The sequence below is a fragment of the Psittacula echo genome (assembly GCF_963264785.1).
Source record: "Psittacula echo genome assembly, chromosome: 7".
Taxonomy (NCBI): Eukaryota; Metazoa; Chordata; class Aves; order Psittaciformes; family Psittacidae; genus Psittacula; species Psittacula echo.
Genome location: NC_137740.1, coordinates 56,868,253 through 56,887,819, shown reverse-complemented (window position 1 = coordinate 56,887,819; position 19,567 = coordinate 56,868,253). Strand labels below are relative to the sequence as shown.

Below are 19,567 nucleotides of genomic sequence, written 5' to 3'. Positions count from 1 at the left end.
CACGAATGCAACTGGAACATGAGAAGGAATTTCCAGGTGCTATTACCAGTTCTTTTTGCTCTTCTAAATCACTCAGAGCAAGGTACCTGTACACAAGTATTCTGATCAGCTCTTCAATTTTACTGAACTAAAGCATTAGCCTTTTTTGTTTAGGAAAGGCTGCAAATATGAATAGAATTCATACCATAGTTCTGAGCACACTCACTTCCCTTCAAATGAGAGCAGACACTGCTCAATACTTCAGAGGATCAGAGGTCACAGGGGTAAACAGTTGGGTAAACAGTTACAGAACTGGAAGGCTCATCCGTTAACTGATTCAACATATGTTGTTTGTTTTCATCCCCTCAATAGATGATGGGATTTTCCTGTAAAAAGTCCTACTTCCCTTTCACTATCAATTGTGAATATTTTAGTGTTCAAGAGAAAAAACATTCAATCCACGTCTTTTTCCCATCAGAAATATCCTGTGAAGAAACAGTAAATACTTTTCTAACTTGATTATAAAACCAGATCCATATACTTAGCAGGAAATTAGCATGGCAGTAAATTAGGGATTTCTTTGGAATGTTATTTCAGATAAAGGTAACACATGGGGGTAGGGGATGGGATGGACAATGGGATCAAGAAAGCCCCAGACCCACAAACAAAAAAAAAGCCCAACAACCAAACACACAAAAATCACTCTGTTCGCAACAGTATCTACTGCACTCATTGTTTTTAAAGCAAAATTCATAGTAACTAACATCAATGAATAAAAAAAATTTAAACTGAAACCAGATGTTACTACTGGCATCTTCAAAAAAATGGAATTTTTCAAGGTTTTGTGATTCAGCTAACATTAGAATGTAACACAATTCTGTAGCGTTATCAGTTTATCTCAGAGTTTTTAAGGTATGAGCCCAGAAATATACAGTAAAGTCCTCATATTTCACAAGAGAATTCAGAATCATAACCTGTAGTGTAAGAATAGCATTAACATTCTTCATAAATCTTTTTTAATTCTAGTAGAAATGTACTTTCTTTGCAAGATCAAATAATACAAACACATACTGTTCCCCTTCCAGGTTAACAAGGCTCCCAAATACCTTAAATTACAAGGGAAACAATCAGAATAATGTAATCTAATCATAAGCATATGCACTCCCATTAGAAAAGTTAAATTTTTAAAATGGTCAAAAATCCCTATTAGAGCATATTTGGACATTGAAGTCCCATATACAAAAGTTGAGTACAAACCTCAGTGTACTGAAAAATACATGCACCACACTTTTAAATTGTCATACCTACATTTCACATTCTTTACAAAACATATACAAAGGCCAAACACAAATCAGCTCAATTTCATACTGTTTCTGTAACCCAGCATAGCAATTACATCAGCATTAAAAAGACAATGGGCTCCATAAATATATTCCACACCACTGTAGGAGCTCAATAGCAAAAGCAAGCAAATCTATAGCATAATCAGTGCAAGTATTTCTGAAGACAAATAGTACTCACATTCAGGACAGAGGTAATCATGGAATGGCAGTCTCACATCTGGCAAGGCTGACACCAGACTGCATCTGTTTCTTTTTGAAGAGATGCATTTCTTTTTGAGAGCCAAACAGCCAGTGTAGAAATTAAAAGGTACTTCAGCAACAGTCTACCTTTTACAACTACTTCCTTCCTAACTAAACTAACAAAAATACACGGGTATTCACACTTAAATACCAGAAATAATAAAGAGCAAGAGAAAAAAACCCCACTCAACATTATACTGGAGATGTAGTTTAAAATTAAATTGCAGATCAACATAGCAACTCACTACAAATCACAGTACTTCTCTTCCAAAATCCAGTTCTAACCAAAGAACCCTTTAAAACTAACACTCCTCACTACACATTGCCCTGTAAATAGAAGAAAGCAGAGCAGTATTTTTCACACGTAAATACATGGAACCTCTCCTGCATCTTATGTCATTCCACATCACATTCTTTATGTCCTATATGAAAAACGTAACTATTTGTAATTTCCTTCTTCAACATGAAGTGCTACTCATGTCTTTACTAAGTACTCATTTCACTAAGTCCTCAGGGAATTAAACCAGTAAAATATTAAACAATAAGTGATAAAGCTCAGTAAATAATCAATATTCTAGGAATTGTCATAAAATGCTAAATAAATTCTGATAAACAGCCTCAAATATTGAATAGAACATTAAATAATCACAAAAACATTTCTCTTACACTGAATAAAACTGTTCTGTCTTGTCTTATGTTGATGTCGTGGTTTAAGCCCAGGCCGTAAATCAGAACCACGCAGTCCACTTCCCCCCCCCACCTTTCTTCCCTCCACTTCTGGAGGGACAGGGAGGAGAATCAAAAGAATGCAACTCCCACGGGTTGAGATAAGAACAGTTTAATAACTAAGGTGTAACACAAATCACTACTGCTACCACTAATAGTAATAATGATAAAGGAAATAACAAGGAAGAGAATACAACCGCTCACCAACCGGTACCTCGCCCCCACCCCGCAGTATCTAGCCCATCCGGGAACTCTCAGTTCTACATTCTGGGCATGACATGCTGTGGTATGGAATACCTCTTTGGCTAGTTTGGGTCAGGTGTCCTGTCCCTGCTTCCTCCCAGCTTCCCCTCCTCCCTGGCAGAGCATGAGACTCAAAGTCCTTGGTCAGTCTAAACATCGGTGTTATCAGCTCTGTTCCCAGGCCAAAAGTCAAAAACACAGTGCTGCAACAGCTACTAAGAAGGAGAAAAACTGACTGCTACTGCTGAACCCAGGACAGTTGACTACAAATCTGAAACAACCTTATTGTATAAGGGAGTTCCAACTTTGTTTTTAACATTATGAACTTGATAAAAACAACACTGAAATTCAATGTTTCGTATCTGGGGAGCCTTCACAGTTTTAACCTAGCAAAACCATTTTCAAGTTACTGATTAACAAATGCCAATTTGAAATAAAAACCAGGACCGATTTTGAAATTAAAAAAAAAAAAAAAAAAAATTAAGATTTTGTAGTAGAAAAAATAACCCAAGTGCCTTTTCTCTAAGTATCTCTTTTTATTTCACATCAATATGTAAAACCATGCCTAGCTTCTAGAAAGAAAATAAAGAAAACCAAAATAAAATTTAATTCGTCATTTTCTTATCTGCGCCAGTACCTGAATGCAATGCATCTTTAGCATACAACGGGAAATTAAAGACACTCCACAGCCACCCATTTTTTCTGAAGCAATAGGACAAGGGGCAATGGCTTTAAACTGAAACAGGGGAAGTTTGGGTTAGATATAAGGAAGAAGTTCTTCCCTGTGAAAGTGGTGAGGCCCTGGAACAGGTTGCACAAAGAAGTGGCAAATGCTCCATCTCTGGCAGTGTTCAAGGACAGGATGGACAGAGCCTTGGGCAACATGCTCTAGTGTGAGGCATCTCAGCCCATGGTAGTGGGGTTGGAACTGGATAATCTTAAGGTACCTTTCCAAACCAAACCAGTCTGTGATTCTATGATTTGGGAAGGAAGCAAGAAAATCTCAAGAAAAGAGTTCAAAGACAACTACAGATCATCCCTGCAATGGATGGAGGAGAACACTGTCTTAAGTAATTTTTATTTGTAATTTTTGTCCCCATAACTCAGACAAATACTAAATACTTCAAAACATTCAAAAGCTCACTATAAAAATGTATTTTGACTTTAGCCCAAGTCATTTAAATGAATGTGACTAATACATAGCATTTCTTAAAGTGCAAAGACTATACTGTAAGAAATTTTATTCTCAAGTCTGAAAGTTATGTTGGACTTCTTTTTACTGCATTTGTTAAAAACTCAGCTCCCAAATTATTTTATATATATATTTTTATATCTATATATATGCAGGAACGAACTCATGTGAGATGCACCCAGCATTAATACTTGCACATTTTTTACTAGCCCATGAAGCTGGAAATATTGATTTGATATCAACCTGCTACAATTAAAAATACGCACCAGATTGTAAAACTGAAGTTTTTTTCTTGTTGTTACATACAAGCAATCTAACATATTTATGCCTCTCAAGATTACATAACAGCACAAACCCATAATAAATACTTTCATCTCTAGCACTCCACCAACCAGATCGCTCACTCAGTCCAATGTATCATCCAGTTCATATGGGCAATCACTGGTATCAAGAGAGCAATTTTACAATAATTTAACACTCTAAACTGCTATGGCTCTCAGCATCCATCTTTATGGTTGTCACAATCATCAGTTTCATTTGTTCTACTTGCAGCTTAAAATCATGCTGTGATACAATGTACTAATATCTTAATAACTGTACTTTTAACTATGCCTTCATGAAATGTTTTGATTGATACAGAACTTTGCTGTTCGTGAGTATTGCAAACATCTCACATCAGGGATTCCAAACCCATCTATAAACTAAAATGTTAATTAAAATGTTTTCCACCATACTGTAAAACATTTTTCCCCATTTCAACAACTGGAGAGAAAACATAATACACCACATGTGTGTAGTCATCTGATTTCTGAATCCATCTTAGAAACAACTCTATCAATCTTTACAACTGTCAATTGTAACATGTAAACTAATAATAGCACTTTCTTTGCAATAGAACAGATGTAAGAGGTAAAGAACTCAAATGGAAACAAGCAGACTCACAGTAACTACAGCAGAACACTGAATATTTAATGATGTTGTGATGGGCTGCAACATCAATAAACACACAACTGGCACAAAAATACTGAGGCAAAATCAGGCAAACAAAATCATGGATAAAATACTGAATAAAGGTATTTTTCTCAAGATGTGACTTAGGATTCCCAATATTCATGTAGCATAACACCATTCCAAATGTAATTCAGATCAACTACACCCAGCTGAAACAGTAAATTGTCTCCCACCAGATGAATGTAACTGGATGAGCTGCACCACCTTCTATATGAGCTAATATTAGAAATGGAAATGTCTTTTTATATACCATCCTTAGGGTTTATAGCCAGAAGGTAAACTCATGAATTGTGCATTTAAGCACTATATAAAACATACTATCATTGTTTCCACCCAAAAAACCTAAAGCAATGACAGCTACTGAAAAGTGTTCTTCATATGGTTAACACTCATTATGAAGGCCTGATGAAATATTACCATGAAAGCCTTTGGTAACATCTTTTTAAGGTGCTGGAGACATTTTATACCATATAGTAGAGATGATAAACCACAGCTCATACAAAGCCAAGAAGAAAAATGCACACATCAGAAAGAATACTGTACACCTCCAAAAGACCTCCTTACAAATAACTTTAGATAACTAGTTAGTTTCACTGTTCGTTTGCTATGCTCTTGATTCTTCTACTTTCTTCATAAAATTGAAGTTCATATTAAGCAGAAGATAGAAACAAATTATGTTGAAGCAACTGAATAAATTGTAACTACAAAGAGATAGAAGATTATGAATAAAAATAACACAATAAGATAGTCTAAACAAACTAAAAATGGAGCAAGTCAATTGTTAGGCATTTCTAGCAAATGAAGATAAAAAACTGTTTTCAGGAAAAAGAAAAGCAGAATCTCACAGCAAAAAAATGAATGTTAGGGTGCTGTTCCCTGATGTAAACTTACTATTGCATTAGCTTTTTGAGTGGCAGAGAACATTGAAAGATAAAGGATGCAACTTCAAGCAAAGCCTCAAACCCTTTACTTATAACAGAAATATACATTTTTATTTACATTTTTCAAGACCCCTCATCAGCTTTCTACCAAATACAGTAACATCTCAAAAAAACACATTTTTTGCTATGAAGTTAAAGTACACACTGTGCTACTTCCACATCACTGACATCAACTGGAAATATATGAAAAATCTGTGAAGTGCTCTTGAAGAAATGCTTTAAAACTCACCACCTTAATGAACAACCAATCCTTTACACCATATGAAGCATAGCTTTACATAGATTGCTTTAGAACAGATGAAGCCTGCAAGTGTTTGGTCTTTCCTTTGTATTTCATCATGACCCACACCAAGACAAAAATTTACAGAACTTTGAAAATAACACATCACTCATTCCTCAGTGTTTACCAAACAAAACATATAACCAGAACAAAGAGAAAGTATTCCACAACAGACATACAGTGAAGTCAATGACCAAAATGTCACTTTTACATGCAATGAAATCATTAACAACTTCAAGGGTACATTGTATTAATTAAGAGGAATAAACAACCTAAGAAAGGATAGGAAAAAACATCATTTTGAAGAGTAATGCTGTCTTCGTAACAGTAACTGGTACCAGCCCTAGAAGTATCACAGGCAACATCCTAACTGTCAGTTTAACAGGGATATAGCAACATGATCTTCTTCCCACATATGAACACTAGTCAGCAAAAACATAAGCCTCTTTTCCAATGACCTAACAAAGAAAGTCATGAAAGCCACGAGCTTCAGTTTTGACTTTGTGAAGACATCTGATGATACACTTACAATAAGTTTGAAATGCTAAGTAAAAAGCACTACAGTCTATCAATATGAGAAACACTTACATGTAAGGTCTGTGTTAGAAATTCACTGTTTCCCAGCATCCAGAACAGATAAATTAAAAGCAGTTTTCCCACCAAAGGCCTACATAAAGATGAAACAACAGCTTTATTCCATTGTAACTCATTACTGAAAAAAGCATGAATGCTGGTCATTCAGTACTATCACCTTCAGCTGACTGCACAGTTTCTTAAAAACTGCAAGGCATTTTACACAAATTATGTCAAGCCCACAATTACAGCCTTGCAATATAAACCAGAGAGAACAGGGAGAAATGTAAAAATCACTAAGCATATAAATACCACTGGCATCTCATCTTTAAGACTTGGTTTTAAACCTCTAGAGAAAATTACTTCACTTCAACTATTGAAATGTCAGTGAAACTGAAGGACATCCCCTCAGAACCAAATCAACTCAAAGTCACTGAGTGCTAAGCCATCCAAGCACAAAAGCCACCAGCACACTTAAGCCTGTCACTGGTTTTATCTGCATCTACTGAAGTTTTAACAATCAGAGACAGTTCCTGGGTTTGTAAGAGTCCGATTCCAATCCACTGATGGGATGTTTCTTCCAGTAAAAACTTACTAGTTACACACTACTTCTAGTTTACTATTTCCCTCTCAGGAATGCAGAAGATAAAGCTGAAACTAAGGGAACCATACTGGTATCTCTCAAGTGCTAAGCTAGAACCCACAGAACAGCAACAGTGGTCCTGGAAAGAGATAATCATTACACTCCCTAGCACCAGTGTTAAAGTAAAAATGTTTCTCAAAAAGCCATTTTAGAAAGAATTTTCTCTTGTTATTAGAGAAAGATCAACCAGGAAAAAAACCCACGAAAATCTAATATTAACAAGGCCTCAAACTCAGGGAGATAGGTTGAAAAAAATCTAAGTCCTATGAATGCAATACTTCAGCAGGAATGAGAAAAGGCCTCACAGCTTCTACAAAACAAAGGAGCAATCAAACTAAACCAAAACAAACAACCCACAGCCCCTATTTCCTTAGTCTCAACCTAAAGACTTAATCAGACCACCACACCTCTTGCTACAGGAGTAAATATTTGAGTATCATGCAGAGTCAGGACACTTGACAAAACTGCCTGGCTTGCCTCACATGGCAACATTTCTATTGAAATTTCATGGAACTGTAAAGTCTACATTCCCCTCCCGTTACTTACGAAGTACAAAAATCCCAGGCATTTGGACTTTCTTGATAAATTACTATTTACTTTCAAGAAACTAATTTTTCCTCTTTTAAACATGCTCTCTTCTAGATATGAGGCCTAACCAGATACTCCAGTCTGGTTTTTCCCATTTTATTACAACATGCTGAAGAACCTTTTAACTCAAGTTCATCCTTTTCTTCCCCACATCCAAACAAATTTCTAACTCCTTCCTGACCACATTGCACAGATCTCAAATGTCATCATCTACTATTTAGCAAATTTCCCAGATAATAAAGCCCAGTTACGATAAAAATTTTAACTGAGATAAATTTTAATGCACTTTAGTGAAATTTGCACCATCCATAGATCCAAGTACTAATCTAAATCCCCTGTTCCATTAAATCCTGCTTTATAGCAAAGCTCATAAACTTGAAAAATACCATTAAATAATTAAAGAAAATAGTATTTTCTTTCAAAAATTACATCAGTAATTTTTCTGATTTAAATAATGCAGGGCAGCAACTACCATCTACAGGTAGAACCAGGAACCTTAGATGCAAAGTGGGAGCTCTGCATATACTGCACATTTTACCACAGAAACACACTGGAGAGGCTAGGCAGAGTGACAAGTAACAGGCTGTCCTGTAAGATTACCTTGAAGAACACATTAGTACCTGCACACAGCTTTGCAACTGCCCCCTCTCTTAAAAAAACCTGATCTGAAAAGTAGCTGGCATGCAGTACTTACACCCAAGCACATAAATTAGTTTAGCTGATCCTGTTAGACCTCTGTTCATAAAATGAACAAATATTGGTACATTTAAATATATAAATAAGTATCTGCACTATTAGGTTCTAAATAAAAGTAGAACTAAGGGGGATGAGGGAACCTATACTTGACACTTCAGAACAAATTTTTTGATGGACCTTCATACAGTTTTCCATTTAATAATCACAAATTTGAACCCGTTTTCAGATAAAAGATACGATAAAACATGTTTCATTAAAATGCAGACAAATGTGCATCACCTCTTGTCAGCTACTACACTTCATTGATTTGTATCTTTATAAACTAGGGTCTTAACCTTTAACTTTTCCTTTACAGGAGCATTTGACTTGTTTCCCATATCTCAAATCCATGTTCTGTATTAAGACTTCTTAACAGTTCCTACATAAGGTTTTTTGAAATGCAAGCTCTTTCTAACCATTCCAGTAGCTGCAATATTTATCCATTCCCATCTCATTTCTCAATTACAGCAACATCCTTTTCTCTGGTATTGAGAGATTATTTCACCTGCATACATCTCTTGGGTGTTATCTCGGCCTGTCTCTTTGCATCCTTCTCTCTCGCATCAAACATTAGCTTCTTAATCTCACTTTCAAGGGCACTGCTGGCTGATTACAGCTCTATTACCTCATTATACCAAAGGATTACTGTTTGCTCTTTCTGAGACTCCAACATTCCCTCATACATTTCAACAACGATTTTCTTCATTCTCTTAGGATGCTCATGTACTGATCCCCTGCAAACACAATAAAGGTCTACCCCATTGCTACCCCTGACTTGCAAGGTTACCAAAGTAAACAGGTAAGATGCTGCAGTGGAGATCCCTGCCTGTCATGTTGAACAATACTGCAGTTTGCACAACTCTTGCATTTCACATGATCAGTAAATGACCCATCACCTGCTGGAACTGAAAATTATCCGAACTAGGGATGGTCTCTATACTCTGTGATCATGTAGAAAGCAGCACAACACAAGCCCACTATGTAACTAATGGTTCTAGGCACTAAAACGCAGACATAAAATACATTCCAACTATTGATTACAGATGTCAAATACCCTAAATATCCCTCTAATTGTGACTGACTTCATATAAATAGGGTGGAAAACAGCAGGGCAATTAGAAGTCATAACAGATAGCAAAACCAGGAACAACTTACCACTGGGGGAGGGGGAAGGGGAAAAAAGAAAAAGAGAAGTGTTGGGCCTTTGAAACATTACAATTTCCCTTACCAGAACATTCCTCTGCTGCAGAGAAAGCCAACTGTGTCATAGCACAGATACTGGTTTCACACGTATCAATTGTGCTCATACTCACAGCCACAAGAAAACCCTATGTTACCTACAGCAAACGCTTATTTGAAAACATTATTAGAAAAGTAAAATATTATTTAACTTCTTTGAAAGGAATCAAGCATTTTGGGTGAAAACAGTGTACAAGCAGCACAAAGAAACCTCCCTCTCTCTGCACATCAGAATTTACAAAGTGAGGCTTTCACATGCACTCAGGGTGGGCAGCCATCAGGAGATCCGGCAATCAAATGTTGTCCTTCCGAAGTATATACTAAGCTAATAAAGATCCAGAAGGCACACCCATGTTCATCACCTTCACTCACATCTGGTTCCCCAAGCATGCCAGAAGTAAGGCTGCCTCTCAACTCCCCAGTGCAATTGCTGTCATATTTGAGAATTTTTTCAGTGCTTAAGTAACACTTCCAACTCAGATCAAGTGGGTGCCATTTCATTACACAATGCTGAAAATACACTGTTTACTTAATAAGGAACTACAAAAAAGTATGTTGTAGGGTATTTCTTGCGTACCAGCCGATGAGAAGTGATTTGTACAGTACCTGCCTCCTGAACAAATACTTGCTAAGCATAAGCATTACAAATAGATACCATGATAAAACAGCAAACATTCTTGTGAATACACAGCAAATTTTAAACTTCACTTGAATGGGTTCTCAATAGTTATTTCAAGCAGACAGTCTGATCAAAGAGATTCAGGACAAGTTACTAGAATTTGTTGCTTTTTGTGTTTTGCTTCTAACATTATATTGCTTTCTACTTACACATTAAAGAATGTTGAAGTATGCTGAAAATGCAGGTATTATTACAATATTGATTTGATCTAAAAAAAAGCCACAAACCTTAATCCAATTTTACAAGTCAACTAAGAGATAAGAATTAAATTTACTTGCACAAGACCACACAAGAGGTCAACAGTAAAGGCCAAGAAAAATTCAGGTCTTGCAATGTTACCTTTTTAGCTTACTCTAAGACTGCACTTCTCCTTTGAAAGATGTAAAAAGTAACAAAACTATGTATGAACACACAAACCACGATGTCAGAAAGCACTTCAAGCAGCCTAACGCCCTCTTTTTTTTTCTAAATGACAAAGCAGAAGCAGAGTCCTGACTAAAGGAAAACAAAACAAACAAACAAACAAAAAAAAAAATCAAGAAAAAGGTGTTAATCTCACATGTAGCTATTTCAAATTCCAATATGATCAAACTTAACAGAAAAGTAAGAACACTTGAAACCAAGCCTTTTCTTGTTCTTGTCACCTATCAGGAAATACAATACTGCTGCCCATCTCCTCTTAGAATAGAACTTGTAATGGAGAAAAACCAGCAACTCAGACTAACAAAGTTACTGCAGAGAATTCCATAAACAAAGTCAGTGTAGAGGGTCCACATTCTAATGAAAACCAGAAGGTTTTCATTAGTATAATACTTTTTTTCCCCTTCTCCTCACATCCAGCTGAAGCACTGACATGCATCTGAAGACAAACCTCCTAACTCTGCCAAGAGAGCAGAAGGGACTGGGGTACGTAAATTCACTAGAGGCAAAATGAAACAAACTGATTGGAATTTCAGCTTCCACTGAACAATTTGTTCACCAACACAAGGAAAAAGCTGAACATATCAGGACTTTGGGGAATTTTTTCTACCAAAAAGAATTCAAGTTGCTGAAAAAGTATGCACACATATGAGATGAACAACAAAAATCACATTTCAAATGTGTTAGAGAATTTCCCTTCCTTTGCAAAAAAACAAAGTCCCAAACCTCTGTATTAGTCAATTACTGGTTTTACCAAGCATGCTAAGAAACTGCTTTGCAAATGTAAGGACTTAGGTATTTAAATACTGTATTAATAATAGAGGGTCTCATCTAGATCAACCCAGTATAAGAACTAATCTAACTACACAAATTAACTTTTGGACAGTTTCAGACATATTTGAGCAGGTCTGCAGCATTAGTGACAACTCTGCATGAGCATTAACACAAACCTTTTGTCTTCCAGCATTTACTTGCAGACTGTTGAAAGCACAAATCATACTCACTTGGATCCCCTTTGCCAAGAACAGAAACCTGAACACATTGGCAACAGACTTTTCTCTACTCATGCTTTTCTCCATCACAACTTCTGATGGATTTGCCAATTCAAAAGATCATTATTTTGACAGATACACTCTTTAAAGAAATCTCTGCTTGGTTGAGCTAAGAGATCTCACAATCTCAAACAGCCTCCTGCTATTCTCACCCAGGAAATCAAACTGCCATCTGTAGCATTTAGAATCTGGATGTAGGCAACTCTCAGATTTTGGATTAAAAGTAAGGATAGTACATATATTTTTAAAATAACATACATATTTTTCCAGTGTTCAACATTTCCAGATTAGCAAAGTCCCACGAACGTACAAATTCTCCTGAAGAGCATATACATTTCCAAGTACATACATGTGTGGGGCCATAAATAAAAACAGATACCATTTTCATTGATATCAGGTGATAAAGTTTTCAAAACTGAATAAATGCTTTCTAAACAGATACTCAAGGGCACAAACATGTGTGCATTCTTAAATTATGTTCAACATCAAACCCACGCTGATAAAAGTCTCAAGACAATGACTCACCCCTTCCTGGAAATATCAGTAAAAAGGTCAGATGTTTATGAACTAGACAATTGCTGGAAAAATACAGACAAACACAATTTCTAACTAAAAACTCAACACAATTGTTTTCATTCTGGAGCCTGAAGTAACTACACATCCAATAAGCGAGAATTTGATCCTTACGTAACTCTCTATTTGGAAATCTCAAAGGTCTTCAGAAGGATGAGATAAGCAGCACAATGCTCCTTGTAAAAGACTGCAACCTCACAGAGGTTAAGCATTTTACCCAGTATCTACCCATGACAGAGAAAATGTGTGGCTACCCCATGCATCTGGAAAGGCTGTGATTTCATCCTGCAGCCACAAGACACATTCCTTGCACACATCTGCAGACCACAACAGCAATACAAATGAATAAAAAGAGAATCCATATAGAGTACCACTTACAATCTTCAGGTTAAGCTGAAGGACAAATCTGGGGAAAAAATCATCCAGGTTTCATCTCACAAACATCTATATATTTGATGGGTGGACCACTCAGTGGATAAAGAAATAGCTGGATGGTCACATGCAAAGAGTTGTGGTCAATGGCTCAGTGTCTGGCTGGAGACCGGTAACAAGTGGTGTCCCTCAGGGATCGGTGTTGGGACCAGTCTTGTTCAACATCTTTGTCGGTGACATGGACAGTGGGATTGAGTGCACCCTCAGCAAGTTTGCCGATGACACCAAGCTATGTGGTTCGGTTGATACGCCGGAGGGAAGGGATTCCATCCAGAGGGACCTCGACACGCTTGTGAGGTGGGCTGATGCCAACCTGATGAAGTTTAACCATGCCAAGTACAAGGTCCTACACCTGGGCCGGAGCAATCCCAGGCACGGCTACAGGTTGGGCAGAGAAGAGATTCAGAGCAGCCCTGCAGAGAAGGACTTGGGGGTGTTGGTTGATGAGAAAATGAACATGAGCCAGCTTCAGTGTGCGCTCGCAGCCCAGAAAGCCAACCGTATCCTGGGCTGCATCAAGAGAAGCGTGACCAGCAGGTCGAAGGAGGTGATCCTGCCCCTCTATTCTGCTCTCAAAAGACCTCACTTGGAGTATTGTGTGCAGTTCTGGTGTCCTCAACATAAAAAGGACATGGAACTGTTGGAACAAGTCCAGAGGAGGGCCACGAGGATGATCAGGGGACTGGAGCACCTCCCATATGGAGACAGGCTGAGAAAGTTGGGGCTGTTCAGCCTGGAGAAGAGAAGGCTGCGTGGAGACCTCATAGCTGCCTTCCAGTATCCGAAGGGGGGCTACAAGGATGCTAGGGAGGGACTCTTCATCAGGGACTGTAGTGACAGGACAAGGGGTAACGGGTTCAAACTTAAACAGGGGAAGTTTAGATTGGATATAAGGAAGAAATTCTTTACTGTGAGGGTGGTGAGGCACTGGAATGGGTTGCCCAGGGAGGCTGTGAGTGCTCCATCCCTGGCGGTGTTCAAGGCCAGGTTGGACAGAGCCTTGGGGGACATGGTCTAGTGAGAGTCATCCCCGGCCTGTGGCTAGCCACTGGAACTAGATGATCTTAAGGTCCTTTCCAACCCAAACTATTCTATGATTCTATATTAAACAGAATACCACCTTTAACACAATATATGTCAGCACACTGGAAGTTTATGAAGATTAAGATTCAAAAGCAGAGAACTTCCACATAGAATATGGTTTGATATTTCAAACAACTTTCAATTATTTTTTAACTGTTATAAACCAAAACCAATTTACTAGCATTAATAATGCTAAAGGCAGTATTCTGTTTAAGATGTAGAAACCTTGTTTTCAAACTGCTTTGAAAAAACACCTTAATTTAGCTGAAAAAGAAAACCAAATTTTCTCCTCTGGTGAGCAAAAATACAAGAAATCATTAAAAGAGAAATATGCTACATATTACTTAAGTACTTTTTGAAGTCACCTTTTTCATATTAACATTCTGTGGATGTTTTCCATATAATTAAACTTGGCAACTTTAAAGATTAGACTTCACCACCACACAATTTACCTTCTTCCACAGAAAGAAGGTATCTGATTTTAAACCAAGAAGGAAACAATGTCTGAAACAGGCATTGAAAGCATAAAAGAATTCTTAACAGCTTTTGGAAAAACTACTGATGCAACTGAAAATTATTTCATATTTTTGAAAATGAAACTTGGGTTTAGGCACAGAATGAAATTTGTTTAAGCGAAGATTAAAAAGAGCACATCACCACATGCACTTTGATCTTTCTCTAGTCCATTTCTAAAATAGTATTCTACAGTGCCAGCGGTTTCTTAATTATAAAAGATGGCGTGCTTTGGCCCCAAGGATCTCACAACAATAGTATCGTTAAATCTTCCGTAGCCTTTCTTTCTTTAATCATAAAATCTTAGCACAAAAGCCCTCAGCAAAATTTCTGCTTTAAATATTTATCAAGAGGTGAGGAACAGATGGCTAGACTGGTTCTACAGACTGAAACTGTTCTGACACAGTACTCAAACTCTCTTTCTGCCAACTACTATTAAGGGGTTCACACAGGTTTGAAAGACACAACAAGCATCAAAAGTTGAAGAACACCCTTCCTGATTTTTTTAGAGACAGCACAAACTCTTTCATCAATTTCCAAGGAAGCTACTTCAGAGTGCCAATCACATGGACTTTTACTTCTCTCCACTCATTAAGCCAAGAACTTCATTATCGACCATCCGCCAGTATCCAGAGCTCAGTGAGCCTTTAGCATCAAAGCAAAAGCACTACATATTTGATTTAACTGCACAAAACCCCAAGACAACAATAACCAGACACATTCCATTAAATATTCTATGCTAATGTTATTTGTACACTCTACACCCCTCACAGAAAGAACTCCAGATGTACAGAAACATACACACTGAACAGATGTTCACACTGAGTAATTCTTTATCATATCATAATCCATCATTTTTCTTTCTAAATATTTACATTTACTAAAAAAACCCCAATTTTAGTTCCATTCATTTATTCTTGCCTCAGATATTGCTGCATAGTTTGACATAAGTCAGATGGGGCACCTTATAAAGCAAATATGCAAGTCTGCCCAGGACTCCAATGTGTAGACTCTTACTGCTCATGAGGTGAACACAAGCATGCTGCACTCGAAAAAAAAAGTATTAAAAAAGGCAAAAACTCTGAGAAGTGTATCTAAATAAACAATCTTCCTATTACCGATGAAATGCAGCCATGCAACTTTGTGCTTATGTGCCCCCTTTCACCAGATTTCCTTTACAAATATTGCCTAGGAAAAAGCTAAATATTACAGGTAAGATTCAGCACTCAACATCAAATTCTCAGAAAATACGATTTCAATTACAGAAGATTAAACTTCCCAGTTCTCACTACTCTGTTCTAACCACTATGAGAATACCACCATGCAAGGCAGTTAACTGAAGCATCTTCGGTTTTCGGCGGACATACCATAAGGAATATGCTCCAGAGCAAGCACAAAGATAAATGCACTGATGAGCATAAAACTGTTTGTGGAATAATACTTTCAAAATTGATCAACATTTTTTGTTGAGATAAAAAAAGGCATAAAAGAGGAACACGTTTCACACAGCATAGAAAACACCGTAGAAAGAAACATTTTAAATGTGACAAAATGTCTTAAATGAATCAGCAATTAATTTACTATTACTAATTCACATTGTTTCATATACTGTTATCCAAGGAAACACAACAGGGAGCATGCTGCTTAGTCAAGACACACTGCTGGAAAGCACAAAGCCCCTCCATCTCCTTCAGCCTACTCAAAACATACATGTTTTGGCCAATGCACACCCACTTCACAGAATAATGGTGTACTTATAGAAATAGTTGCTTGAAAAAAACAAAAAACACATCTTCCACAGAAATAACCAGAAATAGCAGCTCCAGAATCTGAAGAAGTAGCAAGTATTGGCCCATCAAAGAAAACCTTTCCCTTGTCATATCCCTGATCACAGAACCAACCAGGTTGGAAAAGACCTTCAAGATCATCAAGTCCAACCATTACCCAGCAATGCCAAGACCACCACTAAACCACGTCACTAAGGGCATCATCTATACAGTTTTTGAACACTGATATAACCACTTAATTAGCACATGCATCATCACAATACCAGAACAGACACATTAATTAAGTACCACATAAGTACCAGACATGAGCTGCTTTCCCAATCTCCTGATTTTTCTTATGCCTCCTTATTTGTATCTAAATTCATCCACACACACTTTCTACTTATCAGAAACTACAAAATGCGTAAGACTTGAGGAGCAAAAAAGAAGTCAGAACTGCCAATCAGCATGAAATACCAATAATCAGCATGAAAAGATAAAATCTGATCAGGCAGGGTTAACCCCGATACAAAATCATCGAATTTGTCTCAGTCAATCAGCAAAACCTACACACATATTTGCAAATGTTCTGAAAAGCTTATCATCTACATACCAACCTTAGTCCTGAAAAAATCCACTTCGTGACCACAGCTGCAAACACTAATGAGGGAGAGCTTTAGGCTCAACAAGGTCTCCAGAAAACCTGTGGAGAACAGGTCTCTGCAGCTGGAGACTCTTAACATCATAAGTTGCTTGTGCCCACCTGCCATTAGCAAACCCACAGCAGCTGCCATCTAAAGCTGCACTGATGTTGGCAAAAGGGAACCACGAAGGAAAAACTGCAGTAGAACACAAACCCATCTACGAGTTTATTTATTCCTTCAGAGCCCTTCCTTTAAGCTCCACAAATAGTGGTTTTCCTTGTGTTTTTAACCTAGATTTAGGCCACTTATTAATTTCATTTTGCACCAGGTTTAAAAAAAGAATAATCTTTAACTGACCAACACAAGCTGTTAATTAAACAGTCAATACTTTTTTCAATAGCTAAGAGAAGCACTAAATATTTTTGCAACTAAAGTTGCTTTATACCCCTAGTATTTTTTGAAAGTGTGATTAGATTCAACAGACTAAAAATAATCCACTTAAAGGGTGCACATTTATGTAAAAACCTGTATTGCCAAAATCTAGTTGTATAGCTTAAAACGGAACATTTTCTGTATTAAGGTACCTTACTAGTGTAGAGTTACAGATACCACCTGATATCAAAACAAATTTTGCTGAAATAAGAATGTTGCAGCAAAACTTTTAGCTTAAAATTCTGGCATTATTTCTTCAAACCAACACATAATAATTAGGGACTTAATGGGAAAAACCCCACAAGCATATAGTAGGTCTAGATAAAATTCAGCTAGTTCCGTGACACTGTAAATGAAATGCCTGTCATTAAAAGCAAGCCTGAGGTCAAAATCCACCTTTTCCTATCTATTTCTTAAGCACATAAGGAAGATAAACCCTTTTTTTCTTGAAAAACCGAACACAGTAGACTACAAAACCTTGACTGCTATTTACAAGCTAAACAAAGAAAAGAAAATTAAGAGGCTGCCAAAAATGCAGAGATGAGTAAGATAAAACTGTTTTCTAAAGTGATACATATTTAAGTACTTAGAGAAGGAATTTCAGTGCTCCCCCAAAACGTAAAACCCCACTCTTCCAAACCACTGACCTACTACCTCTCATCTGAAGTATATACAAGCATGAAGTACAAAGACATACTTGGGCTGCAAAGATAAATCATGGCTTTTACTTACTCCTCACTGTTAATGTTACCAGGGTCCTATGTTGCAGTTTCGTTACACCGGTGCTGTCAGTAATTCACGAGTGTGTATTACCTGAATTCCAATCATGCCTGCAAATCCTACGAGGCACTGCACAAAACTCTAAAGAAACCCTTAAATACCTTTAAATCGGGCTTCTCCACACCTTCTGCAATGCTATTGCACCTTCATTTTGCATACCCAGCCACGACTTATTCAGATGGCTTCAGGAGCTTCACTGCCTCAACCAACCCCATACACCTCACCTACAACGTCCGATTGCAATGCCTCAGCCTGCCTTTGACTCCCCAGCTCACTCAGGCTGTCTCGGTGCTGAACAGATCTTTGCTCCTCTGGAAACTAAGAGCCCTGTACCAGAAAATCCTGATAAAGGAATTTAATTCAACTTCAAAACAAAGTATAACGCTAGGTCCCAGCCAGGAGCTCCTGAACAGACTTCAAGCTACAATGTTTAGCTTCCTGTAGTTTATTCGTTTCTTGAGCACAAGTGTCTGAGCTTCACAGTCCTTAAAAGCATATAAACGAAGGACGTTATATCCTGCTCGGTGCTATTACTTTTTTCACTTCAGCTTTCCCACGACCAGCGTCAGCTTCAGTTACAGCAGCACCAATAGGAAATCTGATAGAAAAAACGAAGCATCCCACCACAGACACCGCTGTGCTTCCTCTGGGAGATTCCCCCCGAGAGAAGCCCCTTCTGTACGGCCCTCAGCAAAGCCGAAAAGCCCGAGGAGACGGAGCTGAGGCTTAAGAAAAGACCCAAGGCCACTCGGACAGAGACGCACAGACACTGCCTGCCTCCTTGCTGCCAAGTCTCCGTACTAACACCACAATACCACACAGGATTAGCCGATGTTCTGGAGTGCTGTTACAGACAAAGCTATACAATGGCTGCTTCCAGTTAGGGGGCACGGTTCCAAACGCTTCACTCGCCCGAGCAGTCCCGAGGAGCAGCGCTACGACCGCCCGGCCCCTGCCCGAGCCAGGACCCCGCCCCACGCCACCCCCCGGCCCCGTCCGCCTCACACCGAGCGCGTCCCCTTCTCCTCCTTTCTCCTCAGAAGCGGGCGGGGGGCGCACACAAAGGAGCCCGACCCGTTGCGACCGTTACCGGGCGGAGGACGAGGCGGCGCGTACCCCTCCCCACAGCCCCACCACGGTGAGCGCCATGGCGGCGCGCGCGTACCCGCACCCTGGACCAGGCGCTCCCCGTCCCAGGCGCTCCCCGTCCCAACGCGCTCGCCACCTCCCTCCGCTGCGTTCGAACGACCCCAGCCCGGCCCAACACACACACCCCACCCCCCTCCGCCCGGTAGCCGCCGCCGAACAAAGCGCCTCGGCTTCCTCCGCCCCGCGCCTCCCCCGGCGAATCCCAGACACAATGAGAGGCAAGCCGGGACTCACCCACAGCTCCGTGCCCCAGCTCATGGCTGCTCCGTGGCCAGCGCCGGCTCCAGCAGAGGCGACAGCGGGAATGAGGC

At 38.7% G+C, this 19,567-nt stretch overlaps 1 protein-coding gene across 3 annotated transcripts in view; it reads right to left on the bottom strand.

Moving 5' to 3' along the window:
• Window positions 1-19,567, bottom strand: part of FNBP1L (formin binding protein 1 like) — a 57,980-nt gene extending 38,413 nt beyond the window's left edge. For all 3 annotated transcript variants that reach the window (XM_080622567.1, XM_080622566.1, XM_080622568.1), the window contains exon 1: window positions 19,491-19,567. In XM_080622567.1, coding sequence (XP_080478693.1) covers window positions 19,491-19,514 — 24 coding nt within the window. In that variant the 5' untranslated portion in view covers window positions 19,515-19,567. The remainder of the gene's footprint in view (window positions 1-19,490) is intronic.